The 21431-nt window shown below is 40.7% G+C and overlaps 1 protein-coding gene across 10 annotated transcripts in view; it reads right to left on the reverse strand.

Moving 5' to 3' along the window:
• Positions 1-21431, reverse strand: part of otofa (otoferlin a) — a 136297-nt gene that overhangs the window by 31856 nt on the left and 83010 nt on the right. For 3 of the 10 annotated variants that reach the window (XM_088089230.1, XM_088089229.1, XM_088089226.1), the window contains exons 24-46: positions 18488-18612; positions 17339-17473; positions 16446-16607; positions 15379-15450; positions 14969-15088; positions 14729-14890; positions 14351-14513; positions 12381-12547; positions 12149-12178; positions 11902-12042; positions 11735-11810; positions 9209-9354; positions 8983-9117; positions 8435-8572; positions 7728-7855; positions 7200-7370; positions 6851-7011; positions 6104-6246; positions 5930-6018; positions 5571-5669; positions 1487-1728; positions 1214-1392; positions 18-118 (exon numbers count right to left, since the gene is read on the reverse strand). In XM_088089230.1, the coding sequence (XP_087945356.1) occupies positions 18-118; positions 1214-1392; positions 1487-1728; positions 5571-5669; positions 5930-6018; positions 6104-6246; positions 6851-7011; positions 7200-7370; positions 7728-7855; positions 8435-8572; positions 8983-9117; positions 9209-9354; positions 11735-11810; positions 11902-12042; positions 12149-12178; positions 12381-12547; positions 14351-14513; positions 14729-14890; positions 14969-15088; positions 15379-15450; positions 16446-16607; positions 17339-17473; positions 18488-18612 (3085 nt within the window). Of the gene's footprint in view, positions 1-17; positions 119-1213; positions 1393-1486; positions 1729-5264; positions 5364-5570; positions 5670-5929; positions 6019-6103; positions 6247-6850; positions 7012-7199; positions 7371-7727; positions 7856-8434; positions 8573-8982; positions 9118-9208; positions 9355-11734; positions 11811-11901; positions 12043-12148; positions 12179-12380; positions 12548-14350; positions 14514-14728; positions 14891-14968; positions 15089-15378; positions 15451-16445; positions 16608-17338; positions 17474-18487; positions 18613-21431 lie in introns of all 10 variants that reach the window. The other 7 variants (XM_088089224.1, XM_088089228.1, XM_088089225.1 and 4 more) reach the window with 4 other exon arrangements.

Consider the following 21431-nt stretch of genomic DNA (forward strand, 5'->3'; position numbering starts at 1 on the left):
TAGTCTGAATATCTTACTTTGGTTTCTCCAGCGGATCAGGCTCATTTCGTCCGAGACCTACAGGACTTTTCTCCGCCTCCTCTGCTGTCACCAGATGAAGCTCAGCTTCTACCTTACCCTGCAATGACGCATGAATAAATGTCATTTAAATCAGTCTGCTTTGAGCATAGTAATACTTGATCTATTCTATGCTCTCTCTTTACAGATTAATGCTGCATTCACATGAAATCAGGCAGATGATAGACGTCAGATGGAATGCCACACCGGTAAAAAGAAAACATGCGCGACGATTTGTTGTGATGCTGTATTGTTTACAAAGAATGGATCAAAATATATTCAAAATAATTTTGTGATGATTTCTCCTAATTTTCTAGTTATGTCCAATTATTGTCCAGACTGCCCATTTTCTTCTTGTGTGAATGAGCTACCTAACGTCCATTCCTACCCGTAGCATGAAAAAAAACCTTTTAAACAGCAGTGCCGTCTGCCATTATCTTTGCCGGCCTATAGAAATATAATTTTACTGTCTTTGTTCTCTTCCACTAAAATCACATCAGGTGATATCAGTTTCACAAGAATGTGACAGATGAGGTAACAGTGACCTTGAATTTTGACCTTTGACCACCAAAATCTAATCAGCTCATTGTTGAGTCCAAGGGGACATTTGTGTTACATTTGAAGAAATTCCCTAAAGGCGTTCATATCGCAGTCACAAGAATCAGACAGATGGACAGAGAGACAGACCGACAACCCAAACCTCAGGCCACGGCTGCACTGGCTCCAGATATTAGGTATTGATGATAGTCAAAAAAAAAACATTTGTTAAGAAAAGATTCTAAGTGTTTAAACTCTGTACTTCATTATTTTATTGTCTTGCTTTAAAGGGGCTGTATAAGACATTCAGAACATTAATACAGCAGCAAATAACTATTTTCTATATAAAGATAAAGTAGACTGATGGGGACCTGAGCAGATAATGAAATCACGCTACCTCTGTGTGTGATGTAACTTAAGCTACTCTGTCCAATCAATGTTTTGGAAGATGGTCATATTGTTCTTTATTCTGTTAGATTTCAGGTTTTACTCTGTCGAGGGCGGCTTTCTAACCGCTGTTTAAAAGTGATACATGAAGAGATTTTCAAGAAAATGATTTCATGTGTGGCGCAGCTGTGACTTTGCTCATGATATGCTCAGTATTTAACGACTGACTCACCGTTAGCTCCATCTCATCGTTCTCATCCCGGGCTACAAATGGCCACCAGCCCTTGACCCTTTTCTGTTTGAAGATGGAAATGGTCGGCAGCTCATGCTCATTTCGGATCATGTCAAGGGAACACTGCTTGGCCGTCTTGGCGCCACGAGGGAACCTGTTTAGGTCCAACTCAATCGCACCTGAGTGTGGTGATAGTCAGAGACAATAAAGATAGTGATATATATATATATATTTCTTTTTAATCAGATCTTAAGCTCTGCATTTGCTCCTCACCCAGGAAGTCATCCGCAGAGAAGTGGTCAGCGTCCCAGACCTGCAGCGTGAGGCGAGGAGGGATCTTATATTCAGTCTCATCCCAGGAGAACATGGACTCTTTCTTAGAGATGACGATCTTCTCCTCAGCCATGAGGTAATCGAAGGGGAAGACGAAGCGCCAGTTAAAGTTGCCCTCACCAGTCAGAGAGTGATAGTGCACATCTGTGTCCTGCTTGTCCTCCTGCTGCCCTTTGAGCCACCTATGGGAAGAACCACAGAGATCAGAGTTAGGTCAACCTTCAGGAACATGGTTGAGACAAGTGGACATAGTGATTTTGTCAGTCATGCACCTCTAAGGTCTAACAAGTAGGAAATTGCAATTGTCTGTTAGTAACTGAGTATTGATTTGGTTGATTTAAAAGGAGCATAGGACATGTTCAATGTACCAATCTGCCAACAAGAGAGATGATGCTATTAGGTCAAAATCAAAACACATAATGTGGCTCCCCAAAAGCAAATCAGATAAATGTTGGTGACCGATACAAAGGATGTCCCGATCAAGTTCTTTTGCCCCCATATGATATTGTGTATCTGCCGAAACCGAGTCCAGATCTGATATTTGTATTTACCTGGATAATGCAGCTGCACAGTGCATACTTAAAGTACTTTAAAGTTATTGAAATCAATCCAGTGTACATGCTCAACAGTTTATTAGCTCTGCTATGATTATAAGAAATTATGTTTATATCCAAACAGTCCCTAGGGGTTTTTAATTTATGTTTTTTTTTCTACAAAATACCAACACTGACAAACTAAGAACATTTTTATATGGCTCTTATCACAATTCCACTTAGTAAAAATAACAAAGTAAACAAACTAAAGTATGTCTTCATGAATTGCACTTGAATCCACTTAGTGTAGCATTGTCACAAAACAGAACAGAACCAATAAATGACTTATACAATCACAAGTCCACTTCAGAGTAGTGTTACAGTTTAACTTTAACATTCCCAGTCACAACAAATAAAAATCGGTCACGTCTGCTTATAACACTACTATAGTAAAACTACAGTAAAATAAAAATTCCAATTCTACTTCAGTTCTACTTTACAGCTAAAGCTGAAAATAAAAAAAAATATCAGTTTCTATCTATTGGAGTAGCAGCATTAAAATAAAACCTGAATATCTGCAGCAAGTAGTGCTCTCAGTTTACGACACCTGTGTGACAGTGGATGCAAACAAAGTATCAGGTTGGGCTCATGCTCAAAATAACTGATCCCGATCAATTAAAAATTGCATTGATCTGGCCAAGTACTGATCCTTCCCATTCAATCGAAACAAATCGAAAATCAATCGAAACGATACATAAAATCTGATTTGATGTTGGAGTTTCACACTATTTTTCAAAGCCATGCATACATAAAGCTTGCAAAAATGCCATTAGTGAAACTGTCCTTAAAAAAATCTTTCATCTTTAGTGTCTGGATGCAGACAGCAGAGGATCAAAGGCTATGAGGACAGTCTGTGCTGGCTGGAGCTCTTTCATCAACAGTAGAGTGAGACTGGCTTCATTAGTGAGGAGGAGCAGGAGGGAAGCTGCACTCTCAGTTCTCAAAAAAATATAAAAAACATGAAAAAGTATGCTGACAAAGGACTTTCACCTTAAAACATCTCAGTGAAAAGTGGAAAAATGTCAGGGAATGTGCTAGGATTTGGTAACTGAGATGCACTGGTATAAATTAGGCTGGGGTTAAGGTGGAAAAGCACTGGGGTTTGGCTTGGGTAAAAATGTCATTAAAACATTACTGATCTCATGTGACGCAACATATGAAGCATAACTGTATCACAACACTGGATCCATCTGCAACAACCCCATCCTCCTGTCTTTATGGTCAGTGCAGACAGTTGTGTCAGCACTGAATAAAGATCTTGATTTTTAAACTAGTTTTATCATCCTCCAAGTATTTAGAGTTGTTTGAGGATGGCACGCTGTTTGTTACAGTGCAGTCCTGAGGTGACACACCCACAGGTGACGCCAAGTCAGCTGAGGGAAAAGTGAGTTTGGTTAAGAGATGCGGGAATGAGGAGGCGCCGCAAAACACTGACATTAATATCTTTTAACAGGAGTAAAATATCAAAAAGACCCTTTTCATTGTAGAAATTTTACATGTAGCCACAAGAAAAGCACAATTAAATTCATTAATAATGGCTGCATTGCATTTAGTTCAGAGGAGCTGGGGTTGTAGTGCATGCTGTACTGCCATAGTGCACTGGGACACTTAATGTAATGAGACATTATTAATGTTAAGAGTTACACCAGTGCTATTTCTCTCATAGGTTTATGGTCACATTTCACTTCCATCCTGTGAGTTATCGCTGTCTTCCACTCACTTAAATGAATTCAGGCATGCATTCCTTGTGATTTTTTGGGGGCTTCGGAGTAAAGTAACTTCACTGGATGGAAGGCTAATGTAACTGCACCTACAAGTCAAAATGTCTGCCATGAAAAGGTCCGGTGTTGGGACCAATCTGCAACATGACAATGTTATCAAAAACATTGGAGCTCTGTCGTACCGTCATGCTTATTCTTCACTTCAATACATGCAAGAGCCTCCAAATACCTTAAAATTAAAATTACAAATATCTCGAAAGTCTTTACGTAAAGTAAGTTAAAGTAAAATCTAAGAAACAGGACCAAACCACAAACCTTAATCCATCATCATCATCATCATCATCATCATCATCATCATAATGACAGATGAATGTTAACAGTTTAATCTTGACCTCGGAATTTTTTTTGTTTAAAAGGTAGTTTACCAAAATTAAAGAAATGGTAATATGTAAAACAAAACAAAATGTTCAAACAATAGCTTGACAAGAAAAGAAAATGGTAGTTGAACAAAATAAAATAGGTTTACAGAGAGGAAATGGTAGTCTAGCAAAATAAAAGAAAAAGGTAGTTGACAAAATCACAGTTGAATAATTAAGAAAATGGTAGTTTGACAAAAATAGAACAAATTTGTAATTCAACAAAATAAAACTAATATTTTAAACAAAAAACAAAAAGAGAACAGAAGTTTAACAAAAAGGATAATAACGTGACAAAAATCAAAATGATAGTTACCAAAAAATAAAATAATTTAAAAGAAAATTGTAGTTCAACAAAAAAGGTAATAGTCCACAAAATAAAATAGTTTGATGAAAAAGAAAAACTATTCATTTAACAAAAAGAAAATAGTAGTTGACAAAAAAGAAGAGAAATGGCTTCTTTACAAAATAAGACAACAGTTTGATAGAGAAAAAGCAAAACGGTCATTTCATAAAATAAAAGTAGTTTGACAGAAAACAAAACAAAATAAAGAAAAAAGCAAACAAAAATATGTAGTTAAACAAAAATAAAAGAAAAAAGTAGTTCAACAAACCAAAACAGGGAGGAAAGTCACGACAATGTAGATGTTCAAAATAGCCATTTCATTTCTCTAAGCACTTGAGCGACTTTATGTCTGTGCAAAAAGATTTCTACAGTTCCCAAGGTCACGAACAGTGACTCAGTCTCAGCATATCTGTGGATTGTTTTGGCAAGTAATTACTCAAAAAGTTGTTTCTGTGGTTTGATCCTGACTAAACTCATTTTTCATTTGGTATTAGTTTTCAGCGTGCTATTTGGAGAGTAAAAGACAAGCGAGGTCACGTGCTGGATGGAGAGTTGGAAAGGGGGAAAAGAAATGACTCCAGAGCTTCAGGAGGAAGGAAGGGAGGTAGTTGTACGAGCCATGCGATGGAATCGTGTGTTTACCCCCTGACATAGATGTCAGACATCTTCTCTCCTGTCATGAAAGCATCGTCCTCTAGAATTACGTCATCAGTGTTCCAAATAACAACACGAAGCTCAAAGCTAGACAGCAGCAGAGCATTGACCAGAGGAGAGAGAGAGGACGACAGACAGGGAGACACACCACAAACACAAAGACAAACAACACAAAAACGCACACAGATAAAAATGGAAACAAAACAAAAAATGGTTAACTGCAAAAAAAAAAAAATCCACACACAGCTCACATCCACGGGATGAGGCTTGGTCGCCGCGTCCCGCTGTACCTACCCCCTGACAAATATGTCACTGGACTTTTCCCCAGTGAAGTAATCATCGTCCTCCAGTATTACTTCGTCTGTATTCCAAATAATCACCCTGAGCTCATATCTGGTAAGGGGGGGAGGAAGGAACACACAGTTGGACTTATATTTGACAATAAACGGAGCTCTAACTACTCAAACAGACTCACCATAATTTAACTTGGGGATAAAAATACGTATTCTGTTGGAAGAACTGAAAAATTTTAGACACTTTGAATGCTATTAAGAAATGTGCTACCGATTAAATCTTGAACTTACAGTTTTTCATAATTAAAAAAAGACATAATCATTGTGATGTTTGTCGTATTCCCTCCAGCCAGAGCCTACCTCTTTGGTTTCCGTGGTGATATGTCAATCGCAGGTCCAGGGGCAGGCATGTCCATAGGAAACATGTCAACCCACATCTCAATACGGCCCTTTAAATACACAGAGAAAAAAATCATGTATGACTGTAATTTAATATCTGTTCCATGACTCCAGACAGGTGTGGGTCTTTCCTACCTGTTCGATGCCGGGTTTGTCGGGGTTCAGCAGCGGTCTGGTCTCCACGTGTTCAGGGACGAGCTTCCAGCCAACCCTCGGGATCTCCTCCCAGTGATTCAACACCGTCAGAGCCAAATGCTCCTCAGTCTGCTTCTTCAGACCTGGCATATTCACACAAAAAAAGGTTGAATAACACACAGATAAAAAAAAAGGCAAATGCGATAATTTCATAAGATTGCTGGTATCTGGGCCTCGTTAAAAATTTTTTTTTATCTGGATCAGAACCACAATCCAGATTTAGAGATCCCATGTTTTGCCAATCCATCAAATAATGCATTTTACTTTGAACTGTATTTTTTTTTCTCAAACCAACACTGGACTGGATCGTCCTGATCCAGATTTGATCAGATTACTTCTCAACTGGGTTGGCTGGTTTATAGGTGATAACATATCCTCAGTAGAAGACCAAATGTAGTTGAAATCTCTGACAAAAGTCAAAAGCTTAATGTGCACAAGTCTGTTTATGTAAGAAAACATCAAGAACATGAAAGAATAACAACAAAAAAGGGAAAAATAAAGAAATATCTCTGTAACAAAAACCAAAAACACATTACGATTAAAATCTTGTAAAATAACTCTTGAAATCAGAGACTACTTGTGTGATCACTTGTATATCATATTATACTGGTATTGGTTTAAACAAGTGATGCACAATGCTTTGCAGACTGACAAGGTCTCAGTTTTAGGAGAAAAATGCAGCCATACCATTTTCATCTTCGATCTCTGTATGTCCCAGGAAGATTCGATTAGCCACCTTGACTTTGCCCCCCGGCCCATAATGAGGTCCATCAATCTTGCAGTCCTTACAGAGTTTCGCCAGGATCTGACTTGGCTTCATCGGGTCCCGCCAAACATTATATCCATGGCTTCCATCAACAGATAACAAAGAGGTAACTGAACTGCTTCAGTATATATATTAAGAGTACTAAATTCAGTCAAACTGAGGACAAAATTGGAGCTTTTGAAATGAAAATTAAGACAGGTGTGTGGTTATGTATAGTGAAACTAAACCAATAACTCAAACATGTAAAGGATTGTACAAATGGATACTCACACAGAATAGTTGGATGAAATGCCGCAGGTGGCTCTGTATTTGCTGTAAAAACGATTCTCCAAGTCAATCTTTGTCTCCCCAATCAGGTCATCAGTGCCAACCAGGTCCCAGTCGTAAACAGACACAGTTAGCATGGACTCCATGGGGAACGTGGCCTCGATGTCAAATGATCTGAGCGCAGACAAGTGGAGGATGAACAGAATACGTTCAGAAGAATTAAGAATTGAAAGTAAATGTGAAGAGGGATTCAGACTTGTTCAGAATATTGCTGCACAGGACATTTTTAGTAACAGCCAAACTGCCACTGTGTTTTGGTCGGTCATGATAACCCCAGCCCAAGCCCCTGATGTAAGCAGGTCTTTCATTTGGCCCAGCAAAGTGTTGGTACCTGCCTGGAAGCGGTTCTTCTGGCCTCGGGCCAGTTCTTTGGCTGTCGAAACACAAAGAACTGGTTCTAGATCAGAAACTGACCCAGAACCAGCCCCGATGCAGAAGGGAAACATGAGGAGTAGCTGTCTCTCAACTTACTTCCCAAATACAGGATTGAGCTGTTTGGAGATGTAGTTCTCTTTGTCCTTGACCTCTGACTTGCCCAGCTTGATGACAACGTACGGATCAGCCTTCCCATTGATATCAGCAGGATGAAGATCTGTAGCCTGAGGTCGAGGAAAACAATTAAATAAAATCAGAAACAGTATTTATCTGTTAATGTTCATTATGATGTGTTGCGTTTTGAACTGCTTTATCATACCTGCCAACATTTACACGAGAGTCTCCATATTTTGAACCCTTTCTCGTGCCCTGCCCCCAACTGGTAATTTCTCCCACCATCTCTTGATTTCATGCTGATATGACTCAGATGCGTGTTTCATGGTTTCGGTGATACATCCAGACTGTAGGATATGTATTGTGGTGCCTGGCAACCCAACCCTAAGGACCCCACCTGACGTGCTGTGCATCACTTGTCACTGCACACGTTTAAGCTCACATTCGAGGAAGCGCCACTTTGTGATGTAAATCTTAGTACATTTTAATGTGAGCTGCAGATTTAAGGCTCATTATAAGTCATTTAGTTTACATCTATGTATTTATTGTATTAATTTGTGATGTAGGGTTATTTGGGGTCGGGGATGTTGCAAGTAGGCCATCCGATACCCCAGAAAATGTCCCTCTTTTTCACAACCCAGTGTTTACAGGTATGAAGTACAGTGTTTTATTTTTAGAAGGTCACTCACCCTGACCACATACACACGGACAAGGACGTTGATTGGATCGTTATGTGGAATACTCTGGAACATGCCCATGTTAGGATCAAATCCTGCCTCTCTCGTGATCTCCTCAGACAGAGGTAGCTTGTACATACATAAGGATCCCTGGGTGACAGAAAAAAGAACAGGTTAACCTCTGCTTCATTATTCAGAAGGGTTTCTTACAAAGGCAACATAACAATAATGTCAAACTAAGGCCAGACAAAATTTAAAGTAGAATTAACTACAGAAACAATTGAAAAACAAAAATAACAACAAAAACCCATACCAATGAGAGTAAATGAAATTCAGAGAATATAAGCAGTAAACACAGCAATAATAGTACTAATAACAGAATTAAAGACGATCGACAGAATAAAACAATAACTTAAAAGACAAACTAAAATAGATAAATCAAAATAGACGACATCACATAAAAGCAAGTCTATAAAAGTGGGTTTTATGGCGTCATTTTACAGCATTCGGAAGTTACCAGTTGGCTAGGACATACTTGCTTTTACTGAGTGTTTTCCCACCTTGAATCTGCCGACAATCCTGTCGTCATCCAGAGCGTGTTCGTCATCATCTCCGGCCTTTCCTCGGTACAAGTTGAAAGTGTGCAGCCAGTCCTCAAAGTTGCCGAACTCACTTTCCAGCTCCTTGTTGTAGACCTGCATAAGTCAACAAACATCGTGAACAAACATAGTGTTTGTATCTGTGTTTTATTGTTTGTTGGTGTGAATGACAGAATGACATACTGACCATCAACTCGTCCACTTTTGCTTTAACAGGTCGTTTCTCAGAGCCCTCTGCAGCCAGACCCTTCTTCTTGTCCTTGTTGCTCTTCTTCTCTTTGCTCTTCTCCTTTGTCTTGGAGCCTTTCAGAAGAAGGTCATCAGGTTTCATATCTGATTGGAGGGGTGAGTGGAGGTGGATATGGACAAAGTAGGGTTGGAGTCATGAAGAGGGGTGGCACGCTACACGTGTCATGCAACATGAAAGCTGACAGATGTGTTTATCACGGGAGTTCCCCTGAATTCATGTTGTAAATGTAGTCCAATGTTCCTGTATGCTGGAAAAGTCACTTCAAGAATAAAAACCTTTCCAAAATGTGTAATTAATATATTCAGAAGGGTAACTTAACTTCACCTGAAAGTCTTGTTTTTGGACACTTCTCACCTTGCTGCAGTGATAGACAGGTGCACTCCAGGACCCTGTGACATCACTGTTCGGTGTGGTTACAGGTGCAAAAAAGTTAACTTATGACCAACTAAACACATCAGTAATGCTTAGTGAGGACAGCAACCACTGCCCTGTCAGCCCAGTGTTAAGTTAATCTTCCAGGAGGAAAGCAAAAACATTTTGGTAGGTATAGGAGCATATTCTTTAAAAGTATCATATGGTACATTAATGCATGTTAATAAATGAATCAAATTACATGACTGTCATTTTTATTTTACAGTTCTCAGAAAAAATGATGATCAGTGAGAAGGCTACTGGGGTTCACGGGAAATGTAGTTTAAATTTTACAACTATGTCACAAACACCATCTTTACTGTTTACAGTTTATATTAAAAATTCGATTCTGAAGTTGACAATATATCCTCTCATGCTACACCTTCAAAGAGGTTTTATGCTGCATGGATTGCAGTCTAACAGTACATAATTTATGTCATAATGCACGTTGGTGTAGATGTAGGTTAATTCAGTGAGACTGCATCAGCCAGCTTTCATTTGTACTACAGAGCTGGGAGGTCATGCTGATGTAGGAAATGATTATGAATATGGTGATGTTCAACTCATGTTCATGGATGAGCATGGGTGGATAAATCCTTGAGAGCAAAGAGACCAAAGCAGGAAGCACATAGCGATGCTTCTGCACACTTTTGGTAGAGCGCAAATCTCAGAAAAACTGTGTCGGAAATCACTCCTCCGTTCACTCACTCACCACTAGCTTTATATTTATCACTCTATAGTTTACAGTGAGTAAGTGAATTAAGATTTTGGACATTTTTGAATTATCAGCATTTTAGGTCATTACTGACAGCTGTTGTTTTTGCCAAAAAATTTTGACACTTAGCATTGTGGGACTGTTACCAGAAAGTACACTGTATGGACAAAAGTATTGGGCCATCTACACATCACACCTACACGAGCTTTTATGACATCCCATTCTAAATCCATAGGCATAATCATGGATTTGGTCCCCCCTTTGCAGCTATAACAGCTTCCACTCTGGAAAGGCTTTCTAAGAGATTTTGAAGTGTGTCTGTGGGATTTTTGCCCATTCATCCAAAAGAGCATTTGTGAGGTCAGACATTCATGGAGAAAATGTTTTTGGGGCCGCAGTGGATATTTTTTGCTGTAATACCACAAGTGGCAACCAGGAAAAACAGGAAGGAAGGCAAAGTAGCGTTCCTCAGAGCCTGCTCAAAACTACAAAAAATAAATAAATAACTTAATTGTAGGGGGTAGTAAAACTGCACATACAACTCACACACGTAAGGAGGCAATGCTCTACATTTCCTTTTAATATAAAATTGTAAAGTATGTTGATATTTTTGTATACTAACCATTAAAACTGTATACGAGGGTGACTAACATTGAGTACATGTTAAGGATTAGTATGTTGTTTGGATTTGGGACACAGCTTCAGTGAACAGGTCGAGAACACCACTTTTTTTCTATTGTTGTTATATTTAACAACACTATATGAATTCCACTGTGACATTAACTTCAAATGAAAGATGGTAAATATAGTGCACTTTATAGTAAATAGTGAGTGATTTCAGACTCAGCCATATTAAATTCCTTCGCATGAAGTATCAATCAGAACAGATTTTTTCCTGCCATTTTAGGCAGTACAGAACTGCCATTTCTTAATGCTGAGGGCTATTAACTCAGAAATTTAGAAAAAAACAACTACTGGGAATTACTCTTAAAAAGGTAAAACAATATATATATATATATAAAGTAAAAATAACAAAACTACATTTTCTTAATCCTGGGGCCAATCAACTCAAAGATAAAAGACATAAACTGGGAATTACTCTTTGAAAAGTTAAAAAAAATAAGTGAAAATAAACTTCCTGAAGGCTATCAACTCAAAATAAATAAACGACTGAGAATTTTTCTTTACAAAATCCAAGAAAAACTAAGTAAAAATAGTCTAGAGTATGTCTTCAACTTTAAATCCAATATTTGTGACCTTTCCCTTTAAAAGAAATCAAAGCAGCAGACATTTGGTGCACTGGCAGTGAGCCCGACTGTTTTAGCGGTGTTCAATACCTGCTGCCTCTGCAGCTATCTCCAGGTCCTCTCTCTCCTCCGCCTCTGCCTGAGCCACCTCCTGCGCTCTGAGAGTCTGCAGAACCAGGTAAATTATGTTGTCAGGACTTCATGTATGCAAAAACATGCAGATGTGAATAAAACAGACCATAAAAGAATAGACAAACCTCCTTCAGGGTCTCTATTGAAGCAAAATATTTGGACCACCAGTCCAGCACTCTCTCATCTGTCTCATCCTCATCCTCCCCTCCTCCTCCTTTCTTTTTCTTTTTCTTCTTCTTTTTGTCTTTGTCACTCTCTTCCTCAGTCTGTTGAAACAGTTGAAACACTCAAAGTGATTCACAGTAGCTCAGTTTTTACTCACAATTAGGCAACGGTTAACTTCGACGAATTTCTAAAGGAGCTATTACTTACCATGTCAACTTTTACAACAGCGTCAGACGTCTATGATAGGGGGCGTTACATAAAACAACACAAGGGTTAATAGACACAATGGATGATGCAGGTAGGAACGACACATGACCAGAGGCAGGTAAAAAGGGCAGGACATAAAGCGGTGCTACTATTTACATATATAAACACACACTTTGTACAATAGAAATAAGAAGGCAATGTTCCACAGTGCGTGAACTCAAGAAAAGCTTACAGCCTCTAACTTGACAACCGTGTCCATCTTTCGGACCGGAGGCTCCGCGTCCATGTTGACGATGATGTCACCTGCGGGGCGAGAGAGGGTGCGGGAAGAAAGGCTGGGTGAGGAGCGAGGCTGGGAGCCGCCATTGGTAAGGACCATGTAGCCATTCATTAGCTTAGCTGGAGTGAGGCCAAAGGACAAAGACAGCAGGCGGCGGGACAGGACAGCCAAGGACATGCGAGAGAGGAAAAAAAGATAACAGATGGAAGGAGGACACGGGCAAGAAAAGTTGGTAAGGGCAGAAAGCAAGCAGAGAAATCAGCGAAATTAATAAAGAATAAACGTTCATCCTTCAAGGGACAGTTGACCCCAAATAAAAAATACATATTCTTCATCTTATCTGTATAAATATTCATCAGTCTAGATTGTTTTAGTGTGTGTTGTAGAGTGCTGAAATGCTCAAAGCGCCAATAACATACATTTGAAAAACTCAACAGCAATGTCTCTCTCCTGAAATCATGACCAAGTTACTCAAGATAATCCACAGCCCTTGCTGTAAGCGGTTTCCTGTAGAAACTATTTTTACTACACCTACCAACCGCATCACCGCCGGAGAGGAAGCATGCATCTGCTCATGGACGAGAAACACGTGCTCATGACAGCGTGAAATTAATAGTGTCCTCCTTGGCTCAGTGATGCTAGGTGAGTGAGTAACAGACTCACACTTCCTTCTATGTGGTGAAACCATTGGTGGATGTAGTTCAGAAAATACTTAGTGCTTACATGAAACTGTTCACAACAAGGTCTGTGGATTGTCTTGAGTGATGGGATCATGATTTCTGGAGGGTAACGTTGCTTTTGAGTTTTCTGAAATGCATTTTTTGGGTGTTTTGAGCAACACAAGCCGAGTGAGACCTAGTTTCATTATATTGGAGAGAAGGCAGATATCTCTATGGCTGATATCTCCAACACTCAGCAACTCACAGAAAACTATCTAGACTGATAACTAGCACTACGTAAGAAGAAAAAATATGTTTTTTAGATTTGGAAATGAACTTTGCCCATACGGTGTACCAGAGAGCTGACTCTGAAGTATTTTATACAATTCTTAAAATTTGTTTTAACCTTTCTTGATTCAGATATTCTGCCATTGTCTAAACCGTTCAGGCACCTCAGCCAACTGGCAATTTGAAAAGGTTAAAACAAAGTCTAAAAATTATTTGAAAAAAATGTTTCACCCATGTTTGGTAAGCACATTCAGGTTTTTTTTAAAGAAATAAAGGAAACACAGAACTGACATGGAAAAGTGAACAGGAAGAATGACCTCTACATGTTTTCAAATTTGCTACTTGTTGCTGTTTATATTTGACACATTTGAAGATTACACAGTCAGTCTGAGTGTAAAACGTATAAATAAAATGCCTTTCCAATGTAAGACTTCCTCTCTTAATGGCTTGATGCACTGGAAAACAATAATACAATTATCATTGTAGAGACACACAATACTCTAGGGGTCAAGAATTCTACAACTCTTGGGCTTAAGCTATAAAATACAATAAAATAAAACCTGCACAAGAATACATACAAGTAGGAGGTAAGCCAAAGACAAAGCTGCTGATCAGAAATTCTGAATATGCATCTTAATATTGCTAGTTTTTCAAAGCTAGCAACAGCAAAACATGGCTCCTCAAAAAAGTTTAACAGGCCCCTCATTAACTATTCAATATGTGTTTCTCACAAACAAATGCAAGAAAAGGAGGCACAACAGTGGTGAAAAGAAAGTTAAAAAATCTTCTCATGTCTTGATCATTTTACTGAATTAATTTTATTTTCAACTTATTGACTGCTGACTCGATTCAGCTTAAAGTTGTCATCCGAGCAAACAGTACACACTCAAATCCCGCAGCTAATAGGCTCCTCGCTAACAGAAATATAGTTTCTCACAATAATTTAAAAATAATCATTCACTTGAGTGTTAGTACCTGCACTGGCCCAGTTGTTGGAGGTCTTGTCTGGGGCGCTGTAGATGAAGCGTCTTAGGCTGGAGACTGCATGAGACCCCACCAGGATGTAACGCCCAAACGCCCGGCAGTCCACCACCCGGATGTTGAGAGGAGGGTGAAGAAGCTCATTCTCTGGAAGGTCCTGGGGACAAAATTAAGGGTTATGTGAGCTGAAAGTGTGACATAAGAAGAGAAGGCTTCCATTATTGTTGCAATTAGTCACAATTTTAAGTCGCAAGTTTCGCAAAAAGTTGAAGACTACTCAACCAAAATGTAAAGATTCATGTTTATTGAAAGGAACTGGATATAATATCTAGGAAACAACTTTGTAATGGTCAAATGGATAGCTGTACGTACCACCTCAAACCATTTAACCAGGGTGCTGAAGTTGGGGTTTTTCTTGTAGTTCTGGATGAGGACAGACTGCACACCTCTACCTGCACACTCTATGTCCACACGGGGCCGATCCACCTGAGCCAAGTTAATCCTCTTCAGGTCCCTTAAGCCCCAGAACAAAACCTGAACCAGAGGAAATAACAGCATTAGGAGAGGAGGGATTTTTCAGCCCAAAAACAGAGCTAGTGGTTAAAATCTCACCTCTATGCGGTAGCGACTCAGGACAGGTCGAATGCCCAGCGGCACAGGCAGGATGGGGCCACGCTCCGAGTCTGTTGGCCCTTCAAGGGGAGGAAGATCAGCTTTCCCTCCTTGACCAATCTAATAAAGGAGGAGAGAGGGGAAGTAAACACGAGACTAACATAATTTTTCTGGAATTTCTGTGTTGTGATACAGTATTAAGCACCAAACCAAATTTATTTCCTACAGTCCTAGTATTTGTATAAATTCTTTCTTTTCTTGGTGTAACAACTTTCTACAGCGGGGAAGGTAGAGATTAAATTCATGTTAGTAGAGATAAATTGCAGTTATTGCATTACAAACACCGACAACAGAATAAACAAAGAAAAACACAAAGTGGGATGAAAAGAGAGAATGCAAGAAAAGAGCACCTTTATTTGAGGAACGGCAAAGTTATGGACAGCGATCAGAGCACGCCTAATCTCCTCCGAATTGAAAGGTATCTGTCGGCAGCAGGAGGCGGCACAGGAAAGAGAAAATGGAGATTTCACAGGAGGAAGGAGATAATACACCATGGTAGCAGAGGAAAAAACATGGAGAAAATGGAGATACAAGTATTTTAAGGAGTAAAAGGCAAGAAGAAATGCATTATAATAAGTAAAAAGAGTTCGTGATGATGCAGGTGAGGTGATTAAAGAAAACAGACTGTGAAAACAGGCAAAGAGCAAAACATGGAGACATGTTCAGGATATGTATTTGAGAGGAAGAAGCCCCTTTATCTTGCTGTTGTTTCCATGATCTTTGGTGCATGCTCCACATTATTAAAGGTAACTTCCTGAAATTTTGACCACTTCTAAGGATCCACTGATTATCAGCCGGTTATTGGTCACAATATTCTGAAACGTATCTGAATCAATCTTCGTTTAATCCGATAGCTAATAAAATAAATTAATTGTAAAATGCGCTACATTGGCTCTGATACTGCTGGTTCTGTTTGTCTGCAGTCCACTCTGTAGCCTCGCTCAATATCCTGTCCACAGCACTACCTGACTGGTTACATGTCATCAGTGATCGCCTTTTAAAATTGAAGGCTGACATGGATGTGGGCTTGGTTTCCATCCACATTTTGCTAAAATAAAACCAGAGAAGTGTGTTTTGTGTGTATCATGTGAGAAAGCTGATACAAATTCCTGCCAGTGATTTCCCACTTTTCTACAGCTGGTGGTGATAACAGGCTAACAAATATGGTGCCAACAAAAGTGGTGACAGAGAATACTGCTAAAACATTGGGGTAACCAAATCACATTTAATTTTTTCTTAATCTCCCTTTTGTATTTCTCCCGTTATTCTTTAATATAAATAACAAAATGAACTGTGCAGCAGTGACATGCAATCTTGAAAGGAGGTGATCTATTAAGTTGTATATGTGTGCATGCATATGTTAAAGCATTTATTTATTTATTGTGTGTTTATGTATGTGTGTTCCTGCATATTTTACCTGTAGCAGCTCAAAGGCAGCCAGCAGCTCCCCAGCCGTGCAGTTCCCTCTGTAAATCTGGTAGTACTCCAGCTGCGGCGGGAATCTTGGGGGGCCGTAGTGCTCATCGCACATCTTGATGGTGGGTTTTGCGAACGTCCGACCTATGAACTCTGCCTTACCCTGAACACCACATTGTGACAACAGGCAGTGGAGACAGTCAGGGAACATGGGGAGTGAGTAAGACACACATGCAGGAGGTGCAGTTACCACGAATACCACTTGGTGTCAGTATTTGTCAAAGAGGTGGAGGGTTAGAAAAATGTGGAATTTGAGGAGGAGAGCTTTTAAACATCAAAAACTCAAGTCATATATAACACAAACATCCTGACTAATGATTACAGTACAAAAGACAAAAACAGGTGTACTCACTAAATATATATCTACATTCTTTTTTTGTGGTTGCGTACTGGGAGGTAGACTGTTTATATTGCAGAACTGCTGCTATTACTACAATCAGTAATACTCCCGCAGCAACTGCTGTTACAGAGAGAGGGGAAATAGAGGAAGGTGCATGCAACTATTTCCAAAACCTTTCCAGAGCTCATCAACCAGATGAACCAAACAATTCATGCTACATCAGCTAACACCTATCAGAACTGCTAATTCACACAGTGTCTAAAGTACTGATGGTTTCACACTCTATTTCACCAGCACAGCGTGAGCGAGGCCAGAGGTCAGGTGAAGGACAGGGTGGAGTGAAACAAGTGTGGGCAGACGGTCAGAACATGGAGGAGGGAGAAGCGAAGCACTTTAGATTTATTAGAAGTAAACTAAATGCTTTTAATTTCTTTAACAAGCGTTAAGAGTCACTCTATGATGCATATATTCATTCTCATAGAGTGAAGTCCTACCACAGTGTCCTGGTCAAAGATTTCAACCACAATGATTGGAGGGTCGTCTCTCAGCTCACTGGCTTCCCCAAACAGCTCCACATTGTCAAACACCAGCAGCTGATCCCATGTGGGGCAAAGAGTCTCACTCAGGACCTGCAGCACACACATATCAAATCAGTTTACACATAGTCAATACAAACACTCATAAACCACACACACACACACACAATTAAATGCATACAGCAGTGTTGTAGGACTTAAGATTAGTCTTAGTCTGGAGACCAGTCTCAATACCCCGATTTAAGTCTTGCCTTAAACATGCTGCATTTTTGCTCTGTCTTGTCTCGGTCTCTTGTCTCGGATTCTGGAGTTTTTGTCAAAATCGGTCAAGACTTTAACTGCAGGGATATCACTTTTTGCCTGTGCAAAAAGGGAGAGTTGAATAAGATGGTTTGGCTGATTTCAGCTGCTTCTGATGCATTCACATGGAATCGGGTAGGTGGTAGACAGCAGACGGACAACACCGTCTGGACAGCATGGGAAAAAAAAAAAAAAACTGTCCGATGGAATGGCACAAAACTTACATGATGAGATGTTATGATAGTGAGGCAGTTTTGTTTACAGAGTGAAATAAAATATATTATGTCATTTTCTAGTAATGTCCAGTAAATGTCGAGATTGCAAATGGTTTCACCTTGTGTGAAGGAGCTACGTAACATCATGTAGCAGAGGATGGCAAAAAGTCAACATATTTTAACTTTGTGCGGCAATGCTGTCTACCAGTGACGTTGCTGATATTCTCCGCCGGCCTCACTTAGTTTTATCGTCCTGCTCTCGTCCACTAAAAATGATAAGCGATTTGCTGTCTACCACCCTTCTGATTCCATGTGAATGCAGCATAACCTCTGAGTTTTGCGGTTCACTTATGCATACACACATACTGTATGTACGGTATGGCAATAAAAGAGGTGAAATATTAATAAGTTTGCATGTTCTGCATTTTATTGTATTTGTGTCTTGTCTTGGTCTTGACTAGGTCTCAGCCCCTTCAAAATCTTATTCTTGTTTCAGTTTCGATGCATTCTGGTCTTGGTCATGACTTGGTCTCAGTTAAGTTCGTTCTTCAATCCAACAGTCATATACATACACACACATACATGGTCTTACCTCAGTAACCTGGCTGTGTGTGGAGAAGAAGACCCGAGCGAAAGGATCTGAAAGGCCACTGCTGTCAGCAGCAAAGAGACTGCGGGCCTGGTACATGTGTGCTCGCAGCTGAAATACCTGCTTCACTGTTGGACACACGTACACGTACACGTACACACACACACACACACACACACACACACACACACACACACACACACACACACACACACACACACACACACACACACACACACACACATGACATCACATTAACTAGCAATCAATCCCCTCAGTTGGCAAGCTTATATTAAAGTAAAAAAAAGTGAACTGCAAAGTAAAAGGGATCAATGGAAGTCAAGTGCCAACTTCTGAATGAGTTTGTTTTTGTGTGTTTTGCCTCTGATTGATTTTAGAGTTAAAACTTAATGCTAAATCAAGAACCTCCCAGTGAATGAAAGTAAAACTACTTAAAAACAGTAATTAATTCAAACCCAGTGGTTTGTAACATCATCGGCGGACCCTGCTGCCTTCCCTCTTACGGACATCTTTTACCAAAACCTCCATCTGAAGAGAACAAAACCGAACTGAAACTTATTGTACAGATCCCACCTTAGCGGGCCCGATCTCGGCTCCGTGGCAAGCGAATGATTAGAGGTCTTGGGGCCGAAACGATCTCAACCTATTCTCAAACTTTAAATAGGTATGAAGCCCAGCTCGCTGGCTTGGAGCTGGGCGTGGAATGCGAGTCACCTAGTGGGCCAATTTTGGTAAGCAGAACTGGCGCTGCGGGACAAACCGAATGGCGGGTTAAGGTGCCCAATGCTGACGCTCATCAGACCCCAGAAAAGGTGTTGGTCGATATAGACAGCAGGACGGTGGCCATGGAAGTCGGAATTCGCTAAGGAGTGTGTAACAACTCACCTGCCGAATCAACTAGCCCTGAAAATGGATTACCGCGGCTGCTGGCACCAGACTTGCCCTCCAATTGATCCTCGTTAAAGGATTTAAAGTGTACTCATTCCAATTACAGGGCCTCGAAAGAGTCCTGTATTGTTATTTTTTGTCACTACCTCCCTGAGTCGGGAGTGGGTAATTTGCGCGCCTGCTGCCTTCCTTGGGTGTGGTAGCTGTTTCTCAGGCTCCCTCTCCGGAATCGAACCCTGATTCCCGGTTACCCGTGGTCACCATGGTAGGCACAGAAAGTATCATCGAAAGTTGATAGGGCAGACTTTTGAATGAGATGTCGCCGCCACGAGTGCCAGCGATTGGCTCAAGGTTATCTAGAGTCACCAAAGCGGCTGGGGCATCCCGAGGGTTTCTCTACCGACTCCTATACTGGATATCCTTCTACCCATTCATTCACCGCTGTTGGCTCCAGTTGTAGCCTGGCCGTGTAAGTAATTTAGATATCAGCTGTCTAACTGAAACCTGGCATAAACCACTGGACTAATTTACACTACAACCAAACCACTCCCACACGATACTCGTATATGGAACAATCACATCCTGAGGGGTGGGGTGGTGGTGTTGCTGCTCTTTTTAAGAAGGATTTTAACATCATCCCCATCACCATTCCTCCTGCTCACTAATTCAAACACTTTGCCTTTAAACTCTCCAGTCCAACTGCCTTGATCATCAACATCATCAACTGCCACCCCAAACCCTACCCCCCATTTCTTTCTGACTTGTCCCACTTAATCACCCAGTTATCTGCCATATCACCCTCTGTCCTCCTCCTCGAAATTTCAACCTTCACATTGACAACACCATTTGTAAATGTGCCAGCGACTTCCTTGACCTGCTACAATCCCTCAGCCTCACTCCACCTGTCAACTTCCCCACCCACGACCGTGGACACATTCTGGATCTGGTCTGCTCCTCTGGTCTCTCAATCCCAAACTTATCCAGTCTCAATCTCCACATCTCAGATCACCTTTGCAATAATTATGGACATTGTCCTCCCCACTCCAACGCCGAAGGAGAAATGGACAATTACCTTCAGAAACAAATCAAATCCATTTCCCCTTCTGAATTCTCTGCTTCACTGTCCACTACCTTATCTGCCTCCCCCACTCCATCATCCGATAACACCACTGTTCTCATCAATTACTACAATCACACCCTCTCCTCCGGTCTAGACCATTTAATTTCCCTTAAATCCAAGACAGTCACATTCACTCATTCTGCTCTCTGGTACACCCCCGAGCTTCACCAAATGAAATCCCGTAAGCGACAGCTGGAAAGACTATACAAGAAAACAAACGTTACAGTTCACTTTCAAGCCTACACTGACTTCCTTCAAGATTACAAAGATGCCCTGGACTCAGCCCGGTCCACCTACTACTCCCACCTTATCAACTCTGGCTTCAATTACCCCAAGGCTCTCTTCTCCCCCATCCATCCATTATCTGTTATCTCCATTGTCTCCCTCCGCTCACATCCACAAACTTGGCGTGATTTTTCAACACAAACCTCATCTTTGAACCCCAAATTAATCAAATTACCAAAACCGCATTCTTCCACTTCAGCACCATCGCCCATTTCTGCCCATCTCTCACCTTCTCATTTGCTTATATATTCACGCCTTTGTTACTTCCCGTCTAGATTATTGTAAAAACATCCTCTTCGGTTCCACCTCCAAAGCTGTAAATAAACTCCAATACATCCAAAACTCTGCTGCCCGACTCCTCACTCAAACCTCTTCCCATAACCACATCACCCCCATCCTCCTGAACCTCCACTGGCTCCCCATCCCTCATCGCATCCGGTACAAACTGCTCCCGTACACTCCCTCCCATAATCTCCACTCTTCGGATGCCAACCTCCTCTCCACCCCAACAGGTGGAGAGGACAGGACAGGACCAAGTGCTGGACCAGGGGGGACAGAGCCTTCTCCGCTGCTGCCCCCACCATCTCACTCCCCAAACCCCTCCGAGACTGCACTGACCTCAACACTTTCAAA

This window comes from Plectropomus leopardus, chromosome 16, assembly GCF_026936395.1.
Source record: "Plectropomus leopardus strain MGB_pleo_1.0 chromosome 16, ASM2693639v1, whole genome shotgun sequence".
In the NCBI taxonomy this organism is placed as follows: Eukaryota; Metazoa; Chordata; class Actinopteri; order Perciformes; family Serranidae; genus Plectropomus; species Plectropomus leopardus.